Source organism: Condylostylus longicornis, unplaced genomic scaffold, assembly GCF_029603195.1.
Source record: "Condylostylus longicornis isolate FDR11 unplaced genomic scaffold, ASM2960319v2 ptg000075l, whole genome shotgun sequence".
Taxonomy (NCBI): Eukaryota; Metazoa; Arthropoda; class Insecta; order Diptera; family Dolichopodidae; genus Condylostylus; species Condylostylus longicornis.
Genome location: NW_026578043.1, coordinates 3,762,328 through 3,780,532, shown reverse-complemented (window position 1 = coordinate 3,780,532; position 18,205 = coordinate 3,762,328). Strand labels below are relative to the sequence as shown.

At 27.3% G+C, this 18,205-nt stretch overlaps 1 protein-coding gene across 2 annotated transcripts in view; it reads right to left on the bottom strand.

Annotated features, from left to right (window-relative positions):
- Window positions 1–17,233, bottom strand: part of LOC129612587 (homeobox protein unc-4 homolog) — a 61,058-nt gene extending 43,825 nt beyond the window's left edge. For both annotated transcript variants that reach the window (XM_055526265.1, XM_055526266.1), the window contains exon 1: window positions 16,639–17,233. In XM_055526265.1, the coding sequence (XP_055382240.1) occupies window positions 16,639–16,780 (142 nt within the window). In that variant the 5' untranslated portion in view covers window positions 16,781–17,233. The remainder of the gene's footprint in view (window positions 1–16,638) is intronic.
- Between the last annotated feature and the right edge of the window lie 972 nt (window positions 17,234–18,205).

Here is an 18,205-nt window from a genome sequence, read left to right as displayed (position 1 = left end):
TGCGTATAGTATAATTTTAAAAATAAAAAATCTGATGTGGTCAGCACATAACCGACCGCAATGTGTATTGTTTAGTTAAGTGAAAGTGTTACAGAATATTATAGAAATGTCTGTTAAATACTTCTTTCCAATTTTTAGGACATTAGTAAGCTTATAGTTAACATACTTAGAAAAATATAAATTTGGCTCTTAGTAGAATTTCGCTTTGTGCTAGCCGAACTCCCTGAAAGGCTCACCAGTTAGTTTCGGTAACAACCAGAACTCAAATATCAAATTTCAAGAAACTCCATCAATTCGTTCCGTAGATATGATGAAAAATGTAAAATCGGCCCGCAGATCAGTTTTCGAGCCCTGATCTTTCCAAAAAATTTACATGTTCATTGTTTTAATACAAGGAATTCAAATATTAAATTTCAATGAAATCGGTTGATTATTTCTCTTTATATACACAAAAATGTATATTTGGGCCGTAGTAAACGTCCAGTTGCCGATGCCTGATTTGTTCCAAAAGTTGATCGATCCGTGCCATGGTGGAAATAAACTTACATATAAAATTTCATCAAAATCGGTTCAGCCGAACTTGAGATACACGCGTGCACACACAGACCGACAGACCGACAGACCGACAGACCGACAGGTTGCTAAAAATAGTTTATTTACACTTCCCTACTATGGAGAAGTACGTTCCCACCGAAAACTCGATATGCAAAATTTGTTGCCATCACATAACCTACCTATTGTTTACACAATACGGTCGGTAATAAATAAGTGAATGTAAAGGGAAATATGCACATTTAAAAAATTTATAAGTAAGTTCATACAATAAAAAAGAATTAAACAAAACAGAGAAACAAAAATGTTCGCCAAAGCATCAAGGTTTTGGAAAAGTCTTTAAAAAATTATGACACCTTTCTGTTAAAATGAAATTAATATTTTATAAAAACTGTTATTGTACTGGTATGTGTATGAGTTTGATCAGAGTATTCACAGAATGTTAATAAAATAAATGTCCACAAGTACTACACGTTGAGCGTACTGCACACGAAACTATGAAGGTTTGAGATAACATTTTCGAAATATAATAAAAACAAAGAATAAAAGAGACATCAGCCAATAGACTGACAGAATCACTGGGAATATTTTCTAGAATTTTAGAATTTCTGAGAATATTTTCTAAAATTACTTATTCCCTTTCAACATTAGCACATTTTAAAATAAACTAATACACATGGTATTTTAATCTTTCTAAACATTTGTTCGATCTAAATCCAAATATTACATTTATTTTTTATTAAAACGTAAATTTAGTTTTACTTTATTAATATGTTAATAAATTTATTTAAAATTGGAACTTTTTCAACTTCTTACACCACTTTAGCATTGGTTTCTACTCAAAGCTATTATGATTTTCATTCAACTTTTGAATAACGATTGTTCCTACTTCATCCGTATTTATTATTATAGATGTGTATTATTTATCTTTTTATATTTGTTTTTAGTGTTGTGCAGTAATTAATTTAGAAAATTTTTCTAACAAACCTAGTAATTAGAGGATCTATATATGAATCACTTGAATTTTACTTTAAGAAATAAAATATTGAAAACACAGAAATTATTCAATTTATTACGGACAACATCCGCAAAATAATTTATTTATTTTATTTTACAACTACAAATTAATGCTGCATACTCATAATTCTTAATTTGGTACAGTTGAAAGGAAATTAATTTTCTTTAGGTAGTAACTTTATCAGCACAGCGAGTAGTTTTAATTTTAGTGCATTTTAGCCACATATTTATTATGACAGGCTCTACAAGTGAGAATTAATCACAAGTTATTGCTATGATAAAACATTCAATTTATTTAAAAAAACGGAAATATTGGTTTTCCCTAAATATCACTTCATTGCAGTCAAACTTATTAATGTTCTAATTTTCTAAAAAAAGAGTTTAAATTTTTCAAAAATTTTTATAAAATGATAAACAATTTAATCATAACAAATTTGACAAACATATTATTCGAGAAAAATATAAATTTCGTAACAATTCAAGCAGGTGAACTTCTCTTCAATATACATACATCAAGTATTTTATTTTGTGCACTAAACACAAAATATAAACAATAACTTTGCAAGAAACTAATTAAATTTTACTAGAACGTCACAAACAATAAAGCTATAAGGGTTAAAGTGTTAAGAAGAATGAACAACAAAACACCTCTTAATAATAAACTTTTTCCAGTTATATTAGATTATTTAATAAAAGCATATTTAAAATTTCAAAATTATAGACCTTAAACTGATTGCCCTAAAAAGAATTACCAAAGAGAGGATAAAAAACTATTCAAAAGAAAAGGCAGAGCAAAATTTTATGTGAATGAGTTTAACAGAACTCAAACTTATAAGTTTGAATGATATTCTTTACGTCTACTGACTTTTTATAAGATTTGAAATATGAGATGTAATTTGAAAACAAAACACAATAAACCAACAACAACGTTACAAACTAGCATTTTTAAAAAAGAAAGGCAAGACAAGTACAATATGTTACCATCGCCAGCTACGTGCATACATATTTAATTTTTTATATTTAGTTCAAAAAGATGAACCGATCATAGTCAAAAACAATAAAAGTTTATTTGCTCAGGTGAGTTTTCTTATTCTAAATATGTCTATTATAATTCCACTGTATAACATAATCTTTTGAAAATAAGTTAATCCAAAGACATTTTTAAAAGGCAATCCAAAGACATTTTTAAATAACTCAACTTTAAAAAGGAAGTGAGTTTTAGTTTTAAAATTCATAGTTTTTATTTAGTTCCTTTTATTTAATTTTTGTCTGCGATATAAAATAAATTATTCCACAAGACTGGAATAAACCAGTCTTTTAACCAGAAGGAAATGCACTTCAAAACCCGGTAAATTATTATAATTTTGTTGTTATGTACTATGTATTAGCCATCGCCATCAAATGATTACTATTACCATTATTACTATTACTAGTAATAAATATTACATCAAACTCAAAAAATCTAATGAAAATTTTCGAAGCAATATCGGCTTCACATATCGAATTTAACCAGTGTAATAAATTTGAATTTTGTGGTCAAACCTGCTCGGCACTCATTTTTTTTATGTATTTTTATTTTACACTGATCCAATAAATGTTCTGCCAAATATTTAAAGCCCCTCGCTTAGGCGATTCATGGGCGCACTAATTTTGAGCACGACAGAAATAATTATATAGGTAACAATTAAACTTGAATTTCGATCGCAGTAATCAAGAATAGTTTTGTTAAATTATTTATTAATAGAATTTGTTTTTTTTTTAGTTTATATACTTAGATATTATATAGATACATTGTAGTAGAATAACTTTTATCTGCATGACGCAAATTTAAATTGACATCTGCAAAATGTTTGTCTAACCTTGTTTCTATAAATAATTCTTTAAAAATATAAAAAATCAAAAAAAAAAATATTTTGTTTTAAAACTTTTTTTATTTTTAAGCATTATAACTTTTGATACTAACTTTAACCAAAATTATTGCTAATCTATTCCGTAATGCTCACAATTTTAAATTAGTTTGTATAGGGTGTTGCACGTTTATCATAATTGAATGATTTTTTATTTTATTGCATCTTAGTCTTATGCGAGCATAAATGTATGTGTGTTTAATTAACTTTGTAAGTTGTAACTTTTTTTGTTAGTGTCTTTATAAGAAAGTAAACTTCGCTATTCCAACGCAATACGTGAAAGTTATTATACATTTGAAATATAACTTGATTCCTAAAAATTTTCTAATTTAATACTAAAATTTATGAAATCTAGTACATTAAAATCATGATCTCATAAAATGAATAGTTTAAAAATATAGTTTCTTAAAACAAATAATTTCTATCAAAGAATCATTGTAAATTATTACGAAACTAACTTGAAGAGACAAAGGAAAATTGTTGAATGTTGGTTGCGACGTCATTTATGTTGACTTCGTTTAGGTATCTAAAATTCATAAAATTTCTCTCATTTATATTTAATTTTACTACAGTTGTTGGAAGCAACTGACGACTTTCGCAATAGGTAATTCTTCAATCTCAAAAAATCTACTGGCAGTATATTTGTATAAGTATTTAACTATTTTATCAATTCTATATATTGTACTATAAACATAATTAAAATTATAATCTATAGAAAATTGTACACTATGTAGTCAGTCAGTAGAAAATTTAAGAATCAAGTAGTTACCCGCTGAACAACATGTTCACCCAGTCACAAAATGTTATTGTAAAGTAAACAATTATAAAATAAATAATTTAAGCTTAAAATTTTTAGAGCTTCTATAATAATTGATCTATTATTTTAAATACACTTTTAGAATGTATAATTAGAAATCAACGGAAATGTGTTCATTTGTTTATGCATGAAATGTGTTAAAGCAGTAAAGCAAAGAAGATTATAAACTGTAGAGAAAGCAATGTGCAAACTACATTTTTTCTTTTGTATTTAATTTTACATTGTTTGTCATTTTTTAAATTTGTTATAAGAATAATTTTATTTTTGGTTTGTACATTTTTCAAGTTTAACTATAAGTTAGCATTACTACCTGTATAAACGAAAGTTTTACTACTAAAAAGATCATGTTTCTAATGCTTAAATTTAAAAATGGTACGATTAAATACTAAACTTCCAACCAAGCCACATAATATTCGCATTTGCATTTGATTCGAATAACTAACAGTGTCCTGATATTTAAAAAATCCGATTTTAGTAATTATAACAGCATATATAACTACCGTCAAACAATTTTAATTTCATGTTCTATAAGTGTTAGTAAGTAGTCTTTTAAAGAGTTAGCAAAAATTTATAAAAGATATATATAATTAAAGCAAAATATATATTTATATTTATATATAATTAAATATTAATTAATATACATATATACATTTATATATAATTAAAGCAAAAATTTAATTAAAGTAGTAAAAGTTCACCGTCACATAAGCTTTCTCATTCTATGCAATGCTGTTGGTAATTACTTGTCTCAAACGAATTTCTATATGTCAACATTGCAAGAACCTCCACAAATTGAATTTTATCTTTCTTCTTTAAGTTGGTCTATATTCCTTACGTGGTTTATATTTTAACAGAATTTTTTTTTTGTACTGACCAAGCTCTCCTTACTTGAACTTGCCTCAACTCCTTTTTTATCCAAGAACCTTAATTTAATATTTGGAGATTTTCGTGAGTAAATAATTTAATATGAATATATGGATGAAAAGATATTACACAAGAATATTTTTAACAGCAATGTTTCATTTGCGAAAAAAAAAAACAATATCCAATCATACAGCTTTTACTCAGTGCTCTTCTTCTCCTACTTTTCTCCTCGTCTTTGTTAATATTTGGAGTCGGCTCGCTTTGGCCTCAGCCTCCAGGAAATTCTATCCTAAGTTGCCTCTGGCGGGATATTACGTTCCACCATATCTTTCTGGATATTACCAAGCCACATTGATTTTGATCTCCCAGGACCTCGTTTTTCCTCTCTGATGTTAAGAGCCGTCTTTATAATATGGTCATCTCCTCTTCTGCTGACATGCCCACACCATTGCAATATATTCTCTTTTAATTTTTCTGTAATTGGTGTTACTTTCATGGAATCCCAGATCAATGGGGGTTGCGACGAATGGAAAGAGTACATATTCAGTTTTTTTTGGCAACCTTTTGATGACAGGAGGCTACTCCACTAATTAAACCTTATTTCTAGGTTTTCTCTGCTTACAATCAACAAGATGGAAACTTCATATAATATATTCAATGGAATCAGTCTCTGATGTTAAATAGTCCATGACAATGTTAAATAATAGTGGGCTAAGAACCGAACCTTCCACCAGGAGTTCGACAGGAAATGGATTTGTTAAACTGACCGGACTACTGATTTGTGTGCTACTTCCAGTATACTTATCTCGAATAATGTGGACGTAAATCTCTGGCACCTTCTTCGCATTTAGGGCCTGATATACTTGCTCACTTCGTACTCGATCGAACGCTTTTTCTAGATCAATGAAAGCCACATTGCCGTGAAATTCTCTCGGCATGCATCTATCACCCCTCCCATACTTTCATAGTATGGGGCATCATTTTTATTCCCCTGTAATTTTCGCATATTTGAATATCGTCTTTGTTGGTATAAATTGGCACAAGCAGGCTTGTTCTTCACATTGATTCTCCTTCCAGGATTTTGTTAAAGAGCACTGTCACCGATGCTCTGCCTTCGCCCCTGACATTTTGCAAACTTCAACCGGGGCTTCATCTGGGCCATCTCGACTGCAATATTTTCTCTCAGGAATTCTTCGTTTAGAAGCTTATGAAAATATTCGAACTATCTTGTTTGTGTTTCCCAGTTCCTAGTTATTGTGGCTACCGTTTTACTTTTAATGAATTTTACGGTTAGAAATTCTTTATTGTTATTATGGTGTTATTGCGCTATCTTGTGTATATCTTTTTGTCCTTCCACTGTTTCCATGGTATCGTAAAATACTTGATTTTCCTCGTTTTTCGCTTTTGCTACAAATAGTTTTGTTGTGTTGTTTGCTTCATCGTATCGCTTCTTGATTTATAGTTTTTCATCTGCAGATGTGAAGTGTTGCCATTTGCGATATATACTTCTTTCTTCTGTTGCCGTGCTTTTTCAACTTCCTCGTTCCACCACCATATTTTTTTCCAATATTTAGCGGCCCTTTAGTATCTTCGAAATGTTCTTTTGCCTTTGGTATACAGAATGTTTTTTCAGTGGTGCTAACAGAGATTTGAACTATATAAATTCTACTTGAGTCAAGGCACAATCTATTTAAAATACTCTTGCAATTTTTCAATATGAGGCTAAAAACAGAATTAATATTAAGACAAAAGAATTCCATTAGAATAAAAGATAACAGTTAAACAAGTAGGTACACAAATGTTTAAAATTTGTAAACATAGAATTTTAACTTTAATGAATTTAGTCTTGAAACTTCCTGCAACAATTAACGTATAATTTTCCGTTTAATGTAAAGTAAACTTTTGAGTAATTTGATCATTGAAGGCTGAAAAATTATTAGATAAAAATGCTTGACATTTTCTACAGTTCCATTCAATTTTATTGAAAAAGTAGATTTTACAAAATTGTTTCGCACAATATAATAGCGATTATGATATTTAGAAACTACACGTCGTGAGAATTCAAATGTGAATATAAAATTATACAATCACTTTAATTTCCGTAAAATTCTTTTAATTTGATTATTTGTTTTTTATTCTCAATTAAGATACTTTAATTTCCATCTATATATAAAATTATGGTTATAAAATAAATATAACAACGTTCCTTTCCTTTCAGGAATCTTTGCATAAAAATGAAGTATTAACCTTCACATTTATACGAGTATTAAGGTAACAAGGTCAGCTATAATATGTTTCAATTTAATTTCCTATTACAATTTGAACATTTAAAACTGACTACATAAATTAATGCTTGTTTGAGTAAAAACTTTACCAAATTAGATATTCTTTTAAGAAGTTAGTTTGATATTTTATAAATTAAAGAAGCAGTTTCTGGACGAGTTGGAATCACACTCAATTATGTTAAGAATAAATCAACTACGACAAACACATATAAATTCCATAAATCAAATTAATTTAAGAACAAGAGTGTAACTTTCTGTCGCTTCCAAACAGATCTCACAAACTAAATTTCAAGATAGTCTCCTTAGTTTATTTAAGTTTCTCTATAGTGGAGAAATGTATTTCAATAACAGTAAATTTTCGACGAGCCAAATTAGATACTTCACACCAAATCTTAAACATTATTAATTATTAAATTATTCTTAAAACGTCGAAGAAATTGTAAATTTTATGCTAGGGATAGAAAAAATAGGTCCAAATTATAGCCGTTCACCTTATATACAATGCAAACTATTGAATTCGTTATTCTTTCCAGAACGAAAAATCGACAACGCATTTTGAAATGGGTAATTATTGGTAGTCAGTTGGTTACTTTTAATCTGACATATTTTACATATTATATATTATATTTGTGTCAATAACCTCTTATTTATTTAAGTTGTCAAATGATTATAGAAGTCACCTAAAGGAAATTATTGTTGAATAATCGATATTTAAATTATAACATTGGTGAATCACGTTCTGAATCATACATCTAAAATAATTACAGTTTGGTATTCAAAAAATTTTTCATTGAAAATGTTGATATTTTTCCGAAATATAAAATTATTTTAGATGTATAAAAGTGCGTTTATTTCTTCCGAATAAATGCACTTTATCAGAGCAGGTTTTCTTTCAATTAGAACAACAAAAATTAAATTTAAACTCTATTTAAATTAGAAGTGTTTTCTATCTTGAAATCGAACGAAACCTTTTTCCAGTGTTCCAGTTAATGAAGCAGTAAATAATTTAGCGTTACGGTTATCCACACAAACAGGAGAAGAAAAAAATTGGAGCAACAAAATAAAAGAATACCAAAAGTTAAAAAGAATATGCGCTTTTACTTTCACCTTTTATTGCTGAATTATTTATGTTGAAATTAGAAAAAAAGATGGATGAGGAATGTCTGATGCCTAGAGTATGAATGCCGTATAAATTCCAGATAAAATTCAGACTGAAATCAGATAAAACTGAATACAACACATACAGGAAGAAAACAACCACACAAAAACGCATCCCAAAAGACTAATACCATTAAATGAAACATAAAATGGTGGTTCTACTCTATAATTCACAGAATGCTAACTACACCGTTGGATAAAAGGGAATTTAAAGCACAGGTAAACTTCATACTGGACACGGTTGTGAAAAACGGCTGAATGTATTAACAAACACATGAGGAGGAAAAAATAATAAATTGAAGGGGAAAATATGAGCACTTTATATAAACAGAACAAGTTATTGAAAGAACTAGGAAGAACAAGGACATCTTTAATTTATGATCATCGCTCCACAAATTCGATAAATAAACAACTAAAGAAACATAATATTCGGACATTGGAAACCGACAGTAAATACCAACTGATGAATTTATTAAATTCGGCTAAGGATAAATTAAGGCAACATGAAAGATGCAGTGTATACAAAATTTAATGTAATAATTGCGACAAATTTCATATAAACCAAATGAAGAGACCCGATACAATAAGGCTTAAACAACATTTAAGTAGATAAACTCAATAGTTGCAAAAGATATTTACGAAACGGACCACATAATTACGAAAGACAACTTGAAGTTATGAGCATGCAGTTATGCTAATAAAAATCTACTACAAGAAGTCAAGAAATTTCAATGACTTTTGTCAAACATAATGGCTCTACTAAAATATTCGCTTGTGTGAAATTTCAATACCATCGCTTTTATAGTTTTTGGGATATAGCCAAATAAATTTGGAAGTTGTATGGTAGATATCCGAACCCGTACCATGATCGTAACCAATTTAAATAGGGTTATGACATTTACTATAATAAATCATTTATTGTACTTTGGTGAACTTAGCTCAATTAGTTTTTGTGTTATCGTTGGGACGGGAAGACGGACAGACGGATAGACAAAGCTAAATCGACTCAGAATTCGACTCTGATCAAATCATAGACCTGAATCTATATTTCAGCCCATTATTTCTTAGCGTTGCAAACGCAAAGGCAAATTTAGTATACACTTCGAACATACGTTCGTACGGATATAAAAACATTAAAAAAATATTATTTCTATTTTTTAAATATTTAATATTCATTAGCGAATATTAAATGAAATGTGAACTTGTATCAAAAATAACGTGGAACATTTTTTGAAAATATTTCAATAGCATATAAAAACAAGAAGATTTAAAATTAAGTAGATACGACAAAAGAATTTTTAACGAAAATATGTAATATAAAAATTACATGAGTAAGAGAGCCGAAACTAGGAAGAGAGCAAAATATCGAGTGTATAAGTAATTAGCGTATTACAAATAGAGCAGAATTGCATGATGTTTTGAAAAATAAACTGTTAGAACGAATAAAAACTGCGAGAAGACGAGAATGAATAATAAAATAATTGGTTTATTAAAAGTAACATGTCTAGCTTTAAATATAATCGGTCAAAAGATTATTGCGTAAAATAACCTTTGTGTTGATTGTCTGAACGGTCGACTTGTTAACTTGCTTTTTCATTCCACTATTCATACATAATGCAATTTCCCATATGCACTTTGCGTACGTGAAAGTTTTTTTATGTTGAATACTACACTTAATTTTATTTTTTATAATATTACGCAATGCTGTAATTTTATAGTGTATAATTAGTTCTAGTTAGTTTTGTATGGGTTGTAAAAGTTCAGTCTTGGTAGTATACAAAACTATTGAAAGACGAAAAGGAGTGAGTTTAATGTGTATTTACTTATATGACGTAGTTTTTAAGTGAAAACAATAACGTCTTAAAATCCCAATAACGTTGCTGCAAAAGTGGTTCGTCGAAATAAAAAAAACTTTAGGAGGCCATAACTATACATTGCTAAATAGCTTGGGAATACATTTGTATTCCCAAATAACTATAAATTGAATTTACAGTTCAATTTTCGAGCATGAAATTTTGACTAGTATATGAAAATTTGAATTATTTTTTATTGTAAATTTGAACAAAGCTGTTCAATAAAAACTACGAGTACACATATTTTAAACCATATTCAAGTATTACAAATATAAAAAAAAAGATAAATTTCAGTTTCCAATTTATGCTTTCTTATACATTTAAACTCATATCAAAACAATTTCAATTTAGCTTTACAGTAAAACATCAAAAAGTTTCAATAAGTTCGAAAATTTGTTAAATTATAGCGGCCATAAAATCAAGGATTAACACAACTTTAAATAACAACAAAAATCTCAGTGGGATGTCGAAATTTGTGGTGCCTAATAATAATATTTTTTTTATAGTAAATTAAAGAAAAAATTTTACAAAAGTGTTATAATTTTAATTTAAAAGCGTTATAATTTCATACAAATGGGAAAACAAAAATTTCTTGACCTTAAAGAAACCTCGCAAAAATTTTTTTTTAATAATAAAAAAGCCGCACTTGAGATATTTATCCAACATTTTTAATAATAGCATCAAGGCCCATTAAATAAAGAAAGAGCTTTGAAATTTACCAAAATTATATAAAGCTATTTTGCTGATTAATCCTACGTTTCACTCAAGATTAAAAAAAATCGTGCCACACAAGTGGCTTGTAAAGCAGCACATTTCCAAGTAAAAATCCTTTTATTTAAAAAAGACGTTTTATATGGTACGTATTACCATCGCTCTCTTAATTTTAATTATTAAATCATAATCATTGCATATATTTAGGATGAGAAGAAAATTAACTATAACAAATTAATAAACTTATACGGTTAATAGAGTTTTTTAAAATATTTAAAAGGAAGGGAAAATAAAGAAAAAGAAATAATGTCTAAAAGCAAAAGAATTTTGAAAATTTGAAAACAATTGATTTAAGATAGTAAGTAAGTCAAACGGTCATTTTAGTATTGTAATCTTTGGATTATGGTGGTTCACAGTTTAAAAACATGTAAGTATTTTTAGGGATTATGGTATATTTTAACTTTAAGAGCCCATATCTTTAAGAGAACTAATCAGCGGTTTAAAAGTATGTATAACAATTTTCACCTATTTATCTTAATAACTTTCGTAAACAGACGAACAGATTAAATTTAAATATCATTTTTTTTAAATTTTGTTGGAAAAATGCTAAAAAGAAAGAAATAAAAAATTAATACAATTTTTAAGTTAATTTCAAATTTAAATTTATTCATCTCATCAAAAAAACACTAAGTCTTTCTATCCGCTGTCTTTAAAACACTTTCAAACAAAGTTATAAAAAAACAAATAATAAAAATTAAAAAACTATTATTACGTATCGTTATTAAGTTTTGCAATACCAAATGATTAATAGTTAAGATAGAAAAAAATCGTTTAAAAAAATATTTTAAAAATAAAAAAAACTAAAATTAAAAATAAATTAAAAAGACAAGACAATAAAAGTGCAACTTTCAATGTGTGATTAAATTAAAACAAATCTAAATTTAATATTCGCGATTAGATTAAAAAATTCCAATAAAAATTAAAAAAAATTTAAGTTCACATAAGATAAATAAAGACGAAGAGAAATATAAAATCAAAGAGGCTTATATTTAAAATAGGTTTATAGCCCTCCACCACATTTCATGCTTCATTTAAAATGTGTATAGCGAAGCGATACTATAAAACCAAATTTACTTTATAAATCAGATGAAACAGCGACTTTTTATACCCGTACGAACGTATGTTCGAAGGGTATACTAAATTTTCCTTACCGTTTGTAACGCTAAGAAATAACGGTCTAAGATATAGACTCAAGTGCATGTTTTTGATCAGCGTCGAATTCTGAGTTAACTTCACAAAATTTTTACAAATGATTTATTGGAGTAAGTGCTAGAACCCTATTAAAATTGGACATGATCGGGGTACCGGTTCTGGTAGCTGCCATACAGCTTCAAAATTTATTTGGCTATATCTCAGAAACTATAAAAGCTGTGGTAGTGAAATTTCACGCAAGCGAATAGATCAGTAGGGCCGATGTGCTTGATAAAATTGGTTAAAATTTCTTGGCTCTTTCTGGTGGCTGCCATACAACTTCAGTAGTAATTTGGCACACACAGTATTTTGAAAAACACAGTACTGAAATTTTGCATAAATTAATATGGTAATACGGCAACTTAAAGTCATAGTCTGTCCCATAGTCAGTTATGGCATATTTATTTGCACATAGGATAACAAATTCGTACGGGTATCACAGAGTTGACAAGGTTAACTCTATTTTTTCTCGTTTATTTTATATTTCAAAATATTTGCTTGAAATATAATTCAATAAAATCTTAAAAAGAAAATTATAGTTTTACTTGAACATGGATGATTATCCATGATCGCTCAACAAGTTGCTTTTTAATTTATCTATGTTGCTTATCAAAGAAATGAAGTTTGTGAAGCAGTAACTAAGTTATGTAAAAAAAACGAAATGGAACGTCATGGTAATTTTAATATTTTCATGATTTGACTATAATAAAAAATAATTTAATAGATCTGTGAATAAAAAATTTCGTAATAAAATTGCGGATTTTAAAGAAAGCCCATTTGATTTCGTTTTGTTAGTAAGATAGAGAAAATATTTCCAAATACAATATATACAGATGGCCGATGTCTAACTGTCACCATGCTATATTGGAAAAAAATTATACAAGTGATGTGATTGCCTTGTTTGTTTAACTTTACATTTAGTCAAATGATCTAAAAGATTATTTACCAATTTCCAGGAAAGTTTAGGCGATATGGTTGACATAAATATGTAGCTTGTTGCAGTTTAACCGTTAATGATGTTTACCTACACATTAACGCCTAATGTTTACCTACAATTAAAAGGAAAATTGAGTTCGTTTTTTTAATAATTGATCAAAATGCAGTTCGTTCACCCTACAATAATTTTATCGTTTGTATAAAAAAATTTTATTTTGATTTATTGCCCCCAATGGCACTGATCTCATTCTCATCCCGTAAAATAAGTATTCCATTGTCTTTAATTCTAAATCTATCAGTTCATCTGCCAGTCCTTTCTTAAAAAACTATCCTGAAACTATATTGAAATTACTTTTCGTATTACAAATGAGTAAGATTATTTCACTATAGATTTTATTATATTATTCCCTTTTAAATCTTTTTTTGATGTATTTGATAGCTACTCATGAAAATTATTTATTCGATTTCAAATTTCCCATGATATAAGACGAGTTTTAATGTGTAATTTTTAAATGAATCATATTCTATTAATAAATATTAGTTCTCGTTGAAACGTACAGTTAACTTTTCCTTGAAGCTAACTGAACTAATTGTTTTTTCAAGTCTATAAGGAGTTTTCTATAAATCTATAAGAAATCGTTCAATTTATTAAACCAAATGAATAGGTCAGATTGTATTATTTCACTGCCTCAATGTTTTTCTGAAGATGATAATTACTTAACAATAATTAAGTAAAAGTTTCATCCTTAAAGTTTTATCATATTATTTTTTTCTTTGTTGTAGAAAAAAGCTGGTTTCTGTTTACAATATTTTAAATCCAGACAAACAGTAAATCTTCTAAGTATTTATTTTATGAAGATTTTCCTTTATTTGCATATATTAAGTACAACTAAAAAAAAAATCATATTCTAAATTATGCATAGGTACGATACAAGTAGTGATTTTAGTGACGGATGGCTACAACACTAAATTATTTTTTATATGTTTTGATGCTTGTCAGTTAAAGCTTTTTCTAATGCTTAGATCAATTAAAAAATAATTTTAATTTATTAGTTAGATAAGAAAAATAAAATGATATAACCAGTTTTTTTAACTATTTTAAAAAGCTTACACTATAAAATAAATATACACGTACTTGTAACTACGTGTTCACGAACAACACTACAAGTAAATTTAGTTATAATTCAATGTTTTTTCTTTATGAGTTTACTTTTCTTAGGTCTTACGTTAAGTTATGGAAGGTGTGAATATCTTAATTACACCAATCAATTAACGTGATTTTATATATAAAATTTAATGATCTAATTTTTAATAGTGCTAATTAAATTGAGTAAAAGAAAGAAGGAGATAATTATTTTGCATTAAAACGAAAGCAATTAGGGTCATCCACAATCTTTTATCTTATTCCAGATATTAAATTGTGTAACATATTTTTAATTTCGCGTTAAGCAAAATATAACAAAAATAGTTGCTATAAATTCTATTTTAGAGATAAAGTTGGGAAGTATAAAAAAAATTGATTAAGAGTTGATTATGTTCCTTTAATAAAAAAAAAAAACATTTTTTTTATAATCAAATTCTTACTGTAAAATCGCGCAAATAAAAGTGCGCATAAAGTTGTAAAAAGAAATTTAAAACATTATTTAATTTGAGATTTAAAATTTGATTAATACAAAAACTTTTAATGGATTTCTCCAACTGGCATTTGAGACTTAACCAAAAAGCGACACATTTTACTCGTACTTATACATTTTTTTTCTTATATTCGCCTTAACAAACATCTACATTTTACTCAATCTTTTATTATACAATTTTATATCAAAATAAAACATAGTTAAAAGGAAATAGTTTTAAATTGTTAAGAACTGTAATATGCACATTATATTGTAAGAGTGCAACTTAAGTTATAATCCCGTAAAAAGACAAAATCCTAAGAACAAACCAAATAAAAGATGCCCAATAATCCTGTTTACTAGTTTTCAGTAACAGCAGGTTTTTGACATCAGATCAAACGCTTACTTTATATAAGACCAGGTGAATAACTGTTACAAATGACACGAAACTAAGTCATAATGAAATACATATTTTATATTTAGTAACACCTTGAAGGTGAGTGATTTTAATTTAAAGCTCACTGAATTACTTAACAAATCTATACAATAAAAGCAATACTGTATAAAGAAAAAAATTATTAGAATTAAATTTCTTTATATACATACATTGATTGAAACACAAAAGGAAAAACAAATAGTTTCTTAAATCTCGGCGTTCTCTTCCGAATTTATTATAAAAATAGTAGAAATGGGAAACTATTTACTATGAGAAAACATTATTTACAATATTTTTTCTTTAATTTTTCAAAAACGTATGCATAATAAATTGTTTTTTGTTATTGTGTTACCAGAAACAATCAACAGGTGGTTGATTTTCATATACTCAAAACAATCTTATTTATTTTTTTTTACTGTCAGTAATTGTTTTTAAAATATCCTTGAAGAAACGATAACACTTTAACCAGCAAGTTTTGTTACTTGTGATTTTGCTGCTTAGAAGTTTGATTTCTGCTAAATGAAAGTAATCACCGTTTCAGAAAAAATTTGGTTCAATTCAGTTATAAACTTTAACTACTTTCTCTTAGAGTTTCGCCTTTTGTATGTCAAACATTAATTTTTATATTTTCAAAAGTTCTTCGGGAACACTATTGATTGTTACAGTGATTATAACATTAAAATTTTATGAAAAAATAAAGAAAAGGCTTCTATTTTATAAAAGTTGAGGTTTTAACATTAATCGATCTAACTGTTATATTCATTATTTCAAATTTGAAAAAAGGGATTACATCAAGGAATACAGATTACGCATTTTTCTTTATTGCATACTTTACGGCTTTTTCAATTATTACATTTTTAAATTTTGCAAAATCACAATTGAAATTCAAATTCTTTTAAAAAACTTTATACATATATTATATAATATAATATAATTTTCATTTTTATTACTTAAATTTATAAAATGTTTTAAACATGCATGTTTCCTACTTTCATAACTTTTTTATTTTAGTCGTCTTGATTGATAGAAAATAGCGAGTTCACTTATGTTATAAATGAATATCAGGAAAAAAAATTAAATGGAAAAAAGTTATGCCGTCGGCTATTACCTTTTTGATGTAAGGACAAATTTAAATGTGAATACATACAAAGGTTTTGCATTGCATAAATATACGACAATCAAATGTAATACCTAAGTATATAAATTTAAAAAAAGCATATACAGCTTTGCTCACTCACCTGTTGGAGATAAGGGCAATGAAGGTGGCGGTGGTGGTGGTATTGAACCGCCACCAACAATCGGTGGTCGTGGTGGTTCCATACTCCAAGGCGTTGTTGGTAACGGTCCAAATTCGCTACCAATACTAGATCCAATCAACATGACAAATCAACCAAAACAATTCTTTATCGTTTACTTCTTCTTGTATTATTAATAAATTTTTGTACTTTGTTGTTAATAAAAGTTTTTACTTTTTATATATTTAAAAATATTAAAACGGCATTTGAAATTGGAAAATTAGATATTTACACTTTTTAAATTGATCGATGAAGAACGAGTTATTAAAACGACATTTTATTCTCATAAATTATTAGTGTGGTTAAAAGTAGTGCTTATAGTGTACTCACTTTTTTTTCTCTTGTTGTGTTGTATGTTCTTTCGTCTAAACCCCGATTTAATTGCGATTATTCAATAAATTACAAAGTTTTCGTTTGTTTCTTTATTCTTTTTTTTCTTAATCATTTTCGATCTTTTTTAATTATTTTCTTTTGCATATTGAGACAGAACAAACATTTATACTTTTTATTTAATTTTACCGAGTAACATTATTTCTGATTTTAATATTTTCGATAATTAATTAATAGGTGGGTTTTTTGAATATAAAAATCACAGATAAATAAATTAAAAATCAATAAAAAACAACGACAAATAAAAACAAAATAAAAAAAACGAAAGTAAACATAAAACGGAACAATAAAAGTATTGGATTTTAAAATATTTTAGAAGTGTGATGACAAATTAACAAAAATAACAAATATAATAATAAAAACCATGTAGCAAGAAAGAGACACAAAAAACAATGCAAAACAAATTTAAAAAAAAAGAAAAACACAAAAACACCAAATAAAAATAATTTTTTTTTTCGCTTGCTTATTTCAATTTTATTTTTGTTTTTTTTTTACAAAAAAATTTTCTGTTTTCTTCTCTTTTGCAAAAAAGTTTCACCGATGATGCACACACGTAAACATCAAATGTTAAACTAAAACTAAACCGTTTACTTAAACAATGTTAGACCCCGCCGCCACACCGTTACCGTACTGACACCCTTCTTTGCACTGTTGCCGTTCCTTGTCTTTTATTATTATTTTTTATTTTACTAATCTTTCTTTCAGACGTACGTGTACATATGTTTGTGTGTGCATATATGTATCTATAATTATTCCGTTCACATAAAATATGTATAGCCTTTTTTCATATAATTATCATTTTTAACATTAAAAAAAAAACTAAATAAATAAAGCAGAAATAGAAACAAAACAAAAGAAACGAAACGACGTATGCGCTTAAAAATAAAACAAAAAGCACATCGAAAAACCCAACCAACGAAAGTTTAGTTTCGATTCAATACAAAAGAAGGCAAAACAAAAAGAAAACATAAAATAGAAAAAAATAACTGAAAAACGGAACAGTAGTGGTTAAACATCAAGCAACTAACAGGTCTTATAACTTATAACTCAGTGAAAATGAGTGGCAGTTGATTATTGTGCGGCAAGTAGCAGCAACACTAAACATTGGCAATGCAAGCAA